This window comes from Psammomys obesus, unplaced genomic scaffold (assembly GCF_907164565.1).
Source record: "Psammomys obesus unplaced genomic scaffold, mPsaObe1.curated_primary_1811, whole genome shotgun sequence".
Lineage (NCBI taxonomy): Eukaryota > Metazoa > Chordata > Mammalia > Rodentia > Muridae > Psammomys > Psammomys obesus.
Genome location: NW_026586383.1, coordinates 1100828 through 1108423, shown reverse-complemented (window position 1 = coordinate 1108423; position 7596 = coordinate 1100828). Strand labels below are relative to the sequence as shown.

Sequence of the window (7596 nt, the reverse complement as noted above, 5' to 3'; positions counted from 1 at the left end):
TCAGAACTATGAAGCGGGTCCTCACAGGCTATCACTCCCGACAGCACAGGTGGTTTTTGTCACGGCTCAGTGAGAAATAATGCGGAGCTCAGGTGGGCGTCCCAAAGCCACAGCTCCCGGCCTGTGCTCACTGCTAAGGAGTGGCTCTCCTATCAGTAAGGACGAGTGACAGAGCTTTCCCCCAGGCCCGAGCTCACAGGTACACTCCAGTGTTACTCTACCCTGACCAGGGTCGCCCTGTGACTCCAGTCCTGAGGCCGGCGGTAAGGAAACAGCAGGCTTCACACGGGCCCTGTACCCTGCAGAACCCAAGGGCTCACGCTCGGGGGCTCAGCGCCTCTCTCCTGTTCCAGGGCATGAACAGTCAGTACGTCCGCCGGGAGGTCTTCTGCGGCAACACCTGCCACGAGCTCAAGCGCTTCTGGGAGAGGGAGATCGGCAAGCAGACGCGCTACCGCCAGTCGGAGGAGCATCGGCTGGGAAGGAGCGCGCTGCGAAAGTACGCTGCCGCGGGCCGGCTTAGCGTGTTTGCAATGAGCTGTGTTCTTCTGCCTTACGTGGACTGGACGGAGGTCCTGCCTGGAGGCCAGGAGAGGGTGGGGGAACTTCCGGAACTGGAATTGTTGCTAGCTGCCATGTGGGGATTCACAACCACCTGTAACTTCAGCTCCAGGGGATCCAACGCCATTGGCCTCCTTGAGTACCTACACAGACACACACACACATACACACACACCACACACACACACACCACACACCACACACACACATACCACACACACACACCACACACACACACCACACACACACACATACCACACACACACCACACAACACACACACACACCACACACACACACACACCACACACACACATACCACACACACACACACACACACACACACACACACAACGCACACACGCCTGCAGGCAAGCACATTCAATTCCCAGCATCCACGTGGCTCACAGCCATCTGTAATTCCAGGTCCAAGGGATCCAGTTCTCTCTTCTGGTCTCTGAGGACACCAGGCATGCGCACGATGCACAGACATGCATGCAGACAAAACATTCACACATGTAAAACAATTGAACTTCAAAATAAGGTGTAGAATGTCAAAGGAAGACACCTCGCATTGATTTCTGGCCTCTGCATGCACCCGACACACATGCATACACATACGTACACACGGAAAACCCCCATATCAGAAAGTGAGTCTGTTCCTTTTCACTCAGGTAAATAAATAGTCCCCTGCGCGCCCTCCTAAGACCTGAGGAACCATGTCGGGCAGGAAACGGGAGGACGCTTCCCAGAGCCACAGCCTCAGAGGGGAGGGCCTCAGCTGTGCCTCTTTCTATTTCCAGACTCAGAGAAGAATGGAAGCAGAGGCTGGAAACAAAGCTGAGGCTGCGGAACAGCTCCGACGAGACGGAAAAGCAGACAAGTGTCAGCTGAGTGCTTCCGCACGCCTGACCCCGGAGGGGAGGGGCGGGGGCGCAACGTGCGACAGCGCTCACTCTGCTAGAAGCCAGCTAAATCCCTCTGCTGAGTCCCTCTGCTGCAGAGTCCCTCTCCCAACGCCGGTGTCTTCCTCTCGCACGGAGGCCAGGCTGCTGTTGCAAACGGCTCTGACTGCGAGGCTGCGGAATACCCAGGCCTCAGACGCTGAGCTTTGTTTTCGCGTATTTTCCCTCCAGTCTAAAAATGTGCATATCAGACAGGATTCGGATCTTCCTGGTCTTGCTTTAATCACCGCATGGTATTTCTGCCCCACCATTTCTCCCAGGAAACATAGTTTACAGGCAATCTTTTCTCCTATTTCCCTTTGACGAGAAAAGCAATGCGCCCATCTACAGAAACAAAAGCAGCACAGGTAGTCGGTCCTAAAGTAAGGTTTGCAAGGAACTGGTCTCCGTGTGAACTTAGTTGGCCTTTTAAAAACCACATTTATCAATACAATATGGAAATGATTTTTAATAAAATTCAGTCTTTGGCCATTCCACGAGCGTGCTCTTGATTGCACGTGTTTAGGCGAATCTCCACGCGCTTGCTGGTTAGCTTCCGGTCTGTTAGCTCAATAACCCTGAAGTCAGGCCACACCGAGAGTGATTAACACACCGATTCTGGACTTTCAAACGGCACTGACACTCTATCTCTCAGGTCCAGAAGCATCAAGGTTTTTTGTTTTGTTTTGTTTTGTTTTGTTTTTTAAACAAAGGAAGAGAGCAGAGAGATTCACGACTGTTGTACACGCTTTAAGTCCTTTAAACACAAGAGTAATTCGACTGGTAAACATAGAAGTGATTCCCCTGATCACATGTGCACATGTTATTATCATTGCACTTTAAAAATATTTATTTTTGTTTTAAATTCCGTGCGTGCATACGCATAATGTGTATCTGTGTGGAGATGTGTGCGTGTGGGGGCTTTTAATCAGATATTAAAATCCACGTACAAGAGAGTGCTTGGATGCTGGAATCACATTGATTAAAAAGTCTTCCGTGGATTTTGAATTGAAGAGTTGCCTCGTGAGCAGCTGCTCATGCCGGGAGCCTGCACTGGTACCCTAGAAAATGTCATTAGGTCTTGTGATGGCCTGAAAGAGAAACACGCCGTGGGCTAATGTCTGATGAGCTGGTCCTCAGCTGTGAGCCCTCCTTTGGGAGAGTTTGGAACCTTCGGGATAGTGGTGCAGCGCAGCTAGCTGAAGTGGACCATTTGGGGAAGGTGCTGGAGGGAGGTTTTACCTGGCTCCAGCCTGAGCTTTGAGCTTTAAGCTTTCTCACCGCCCCCCACCCAACCCCAGGACGTGAACAAGCCATGTCACAGGTTTCTACACTACAAACTAAGCTGTTCCTGCCCATACTCAAACATACACACATCATACACACGCACAATTGATACACACAAGCAAATGATAATACACGAATTTCAAATCTCAGCTTCACTTTCTTAACACTGTAAGGTTTAAAATCTAAACCACTATGCCTTGATTCAAATGCATCCAGAATTGTATCACACTTAAAATTATCACCTTCCATGACAGACTTCTCTAAACTGGGAGCAGAAATAAACCTTCCCTCGCAGAAGCTGTGTCTGTCAGGATGCAGCACACAGAAAAACAAAACCTCCATGTCAGTAACAGTCCAAAGAATGTCAGCACAGGGTAACAACAGCAAGTTTAACTGCTTTTCCAAATCAAGGCATCCTTTCTCCCTGGTCGACTCCATGTGTCCCTCTCTCTCATTTCTGTTTCCTCATTTACATTGCGTTAATTTTAGAAGTAAGAATATCAGTGGTGTGAACAGTGTCCAAAATAACCGAATAGATTAACAAGCTTTCAAGAATGACATTTTTTTTTTAATTATAAGAGGATTGTAAACTCACTCCTACACTTAATTTAAATATGAAGTTGGGGGCTGTCTTGTTGTTTGTTCATCTGTTTCTCCAAAAGAGTTTTTCTAGAAGTCATTTCCACACCCAGTCCCAGCCTCTGAAAAGGATCCTCCCCTCCCCAATGCTTTATTCACCCAGCTACTCAGGCGAAAATCTAGCCACCTCAGTCTACTGTCTCTCATACGTCTGCCCTATCTAGGGTGCTCACAGGTCCTGTGAGTCAGCTCTGGGCTAGCAACATGGCTCAGTGGATGAAGGAACTATCTGTGAACTCCCGATGACATGAGCTCAACCCTGAAACCTACAGTGGAAGAACCGACTCCTGAAACTTGTCCTCTGACCACCATACATGTGCCAAGGCACACACACCTGCCCATACACACACACACACACACACACACACACAATTGATACACACACAAATGATAATAAACAGATTTCGAATGTCAGCTTCACTTTCTTAAGATTGTAAGGTTTAGAATCTAAACCACTATGCCTTGATTCAAATGCATCCAAAATTTTAGCATGTTTAAATTATCATCTTCAGCAAGGCTTAGTGGTACACGCCTGCAATCCCAGCACGTAGGAGGTAGAGTCAGGAGCTCAGTTTAAGGACCTGCTGACTACATAGAAAGCTTGAGGAGAGCCCGGGCTACATGAATTCTGTTCCCATTTTTTATAAAGGTAATAAAAGCTCACCATCTTTAGTATGAATTGCAACAGTATCTTTTATTCACCTGATGTAATTGTTGTCTAGGAGGCTTACTGCTGAATAAGCTCACCCTTTCTAGCTGTTTCTGAACTCTGGCTCACTGGTTCAACTCACTTGTTCTGGCTCAAACTCCTCTCCACGCTGACTGGTACAATCTGGCATCTCTTGGCTTTTCGCTGAATTGCTCTGCTTGGCCTCAAATTAACTCTGGCAACTTGTTCTAATCTCCTGGTTCCTTCTTATTCTCTGGCTTCAACAGCCTCTGCATTCACTCACTCATGCTCTCAACTTCACTGCACAGCGCTCATTCAACTCAACTGCCCACAACTCAACGCCATTCAACTCAACTGACTGAATTGATCTGAACTACCACAAACGGATCTGCTGTTTCATTCTCAACTGACTCTGAACTGCCTGCCAACTGATTGACCTCAAATCAGCTAAACTCTACTGTACTGACTTCTCTACTGAATTCTCTACTCTCTTATATTCAACTCTACTGAATTGTCTTCTCCACTCTTTCTCTGCGGTACCCCACTCTACTGTGCTCAGCTCTACTCTGCTGCTCTTAAATAGCTTCTCTTTTCTGTCTGTTCTTGTGAGAGTTGGATATATCCTATCTCTGACCCATTCTGTTAAATCTTTCTCTGACTTGTCACTGTGTCTCTCAATTAGATGTCATTGTTTATTCCAGCCCGAGGGATTAAAGGTATATACTAAGGGCGTCTCTGTATTCCAGACAGATCACACAGACCTAGAAGGTCTTTGGATGTGATCCCTTGCCAGAGCAGCCATGTTGCTGGACTAAAATCCCACTACAATACTGCTTGACTTATAAGAACATTCAGGCTCCCACACTCCCTTACTCTCATTTACTACTCATGGGAATGCAAATTGGTCCAGTCATTATGAAAATTCCTTAAGAAAACAAACTAAAAAATAGAATAACCATACAAATCACTCAGTTATACTACTCCAAGGTATAGACCCGAAGGACTGTAAGTCAACACACCTTAGAGACACCTGCATGGGCATACATACCATACCTAAGTCATGGAGTCAGCCTAGGTGTCCATCAAGAGGTGCATGAACAAAGGACATATATTATACACACATACACATACACACACACACACACACACACACACACACGCACACACACAGGAATTTTGTTTAGCCATAAAGAACAAAATTGTGTTGTTTGCAACAAAAGATTTGGGAGGCTGAGAATCAGCAGCACTTGCGGCTCTTGCAGAGGACCCTGGTTCAGTTCCCAGCACCGACATGGTGACACATGACAATTGTAACCCCAGTACTAGGGGACCAAAGACCCATTTCTGACATCTGTGGGCACCAGATGTGCACAGACATCCAGGAAAAACACTCATACACAAGAATTAAAGAAATAAATCTCCGAAAAGTTATGCTGTTTGCTAGAAAAATGGATGCAACTGAAGACCATTATATTAGCTGGGGAAATAGACTCAAAAAGAGAAATATTATGTTTTCTCTCACGTGTGGAGTTCAGATGTATATAAACCCCCCTCTCTGTCTTTCCCTGTCTCTCTCTCCCTCTCTTTCTCTGTGTGTATTCAGATAACATATAAATGGTTTACTGAAGCTGTAAATAGGGCCTTGGCCTCCAGGTCAAGCTTAGTCCACCCTGCCCCACCAATGTGGTGTCCTCATGGAGATCTGAACAGTTCTAGATGTTGCTGCCGGAAACCTTGATACCCTGGAGAGAAGCCATGGAAGCTCCCTTTTGTTTCCTGTGTGTGAAAGTAACTGGGTTAATGTGCTTAGTGGACATGATAGCCAGCTTCGTGAGATCTTGAGCAATACAACATGGAAGGGACATGAAGAGAAGGTCATAGTTGTGGAGAAGGTCCTAGTCACCTTGTGGAAAGAAAAGACAAATTGAGAAGACTGAGGACCCACCACACGGGTCTATGAGGCTAAATTTGGGTCACCACGGCATCTGGAACAGCCCCTAGGGATGGGAACAACATTCACATGATGAGACACAAGACTGAGCTGTTGGGCAAATGAATGGAAGGTTTGCACACAGCACAGCGCTGTGTCTTTCAAGGGCCTCCTCCATAATACTCCCATTCAGATCAGGCTGAGGGGGCTGAATGACACCACTGAGGAAGTTTCCTCTCTCCTAGCAGAGAGCCAGCTTAGCACTGAGTTAGTCAACATCAAGCAGGCTGCAGTCTGAGGCTAAGCTTTAGAAGGTCCTTTCATAAGGTCACTTCCTGACCGGGAAGCTTTCATAATTCTCCAAACACTTCCATTTGGCCTTCGGGATGGAGAAGGTCATAGTGTCAGGGGCTTCTCGACCCTTCCCACGGTGTGTCCACTCCAGCAGGGCCTACCCAAGGCCAGTGCCACACGTGCCCGGCCACTTTTCTGCTTGCAGTTTTCCCCAATGAATATGTTTTCTACGCGGGGTGGCTGGTTGTAATGACAGGTGGGCCACGCCCTGCGTTCTTGACAATGGGCTCCCTTCCATAGGCTGTCGTGAGGGCAGCTCCCAAATTGAGGTTTATTTACCAAGAGGCTGGAGTGGCTGAGATGTTAAGGTGTGTCATGGGGTAACCCAGAGTGCCAGCAGCAAGGTAAGCCCTGGCAGAAAGGATAAGGGGTGGGTTGCTGGGTAAGCATAGAGAAGGAAGTGTTCTAGTGATATGGGGTGGGGAGCAGTGTCCAGTGGGGTGGAGATGGGCTTCCTGAGGCAGTCTGTATTTTTCAAAGTTACTAATCACACGAACACCCTTGTCACAATCACCTGGAACAAGCGGAAACCGGAGCCTCTACTCAAAAGAGATACAGAAACTGAAGGCCAACAGAAACCATCTCCCTACAGTTTCCGCCATTGTTTCTATACTATCTTCTGTACGTGTATCTTTAATTTTTGCTATTTTATTGGGTTCCTATATTTACCATCCTTCTCTAGCCCAATCCCTTCCAAACCCCCAACACTAGGTAGGCGAGAAAGAAGGTTAGAGGGGAAAGGGGACATAGACCTTTTTAGATTACTTCCTGCTGATTAGAGGCATGGGGTTCCTTGGGCAAGTCCAATCTTTGTTGTCAGGATAGCTCCAACTTCTCCTCAAACAGCAACAACAGCAGTCCAGCCAGAGCAGCAGGGGAAGCAGCAGTCTTCTCTTTGGAGCACCTCTGACCCCTCTCAGGATGCTCCCATTTATACCCTCTCAAGAGTTCCCAGAATTAAACTATCTGCACCTGAAAAAAAATCACACCGCTACTAGTGCACAAGGCAAATCATAATCATCTGTTGTGAAGCAGCCTCTTATCCCTATAGAGGCAAAGAAATAATCTTCCAATTGTGGTGATTTAAAAAAAAAAAAAGGTTCAGTAGGTGGGCTATGTGAAGCCCTGTCTCAACACTTCCATCTCACTCGATGGAGAGATAGATAGATAGATAGATAGATAGATAGATAGATAGATAGATAGATAGATAGA

The 7596-nt window shown here is 47.1% G+C and overlaps 1 protein-coding gene across 1 annotated transcript; it reads left to right on the top strand.

The window, feature by feature from the left end:
• The first annotated feature begins 350 nt into the window (after positions 1 to 350).
• Positions 351 to 1454, top strand: Fam240a (family with sequence similarity 240 member A). Its single transcript, XM_055601519.1, has 2 exons — positions 351 to 499; positions 1364 to 1454. The coding sequence occupies exons 1-2, from the start codon at positions 357 to 359 to the stop codon at positions 1452 to 1454; spliced, it is 234 nt and encodes a 77-aa protein (XP_055457494.1). The 5' UTR covers positions 351 to 356.
• The last annotated feature ends 6142 nt before the right edge of the window (positions 1455 to 7596 follow it).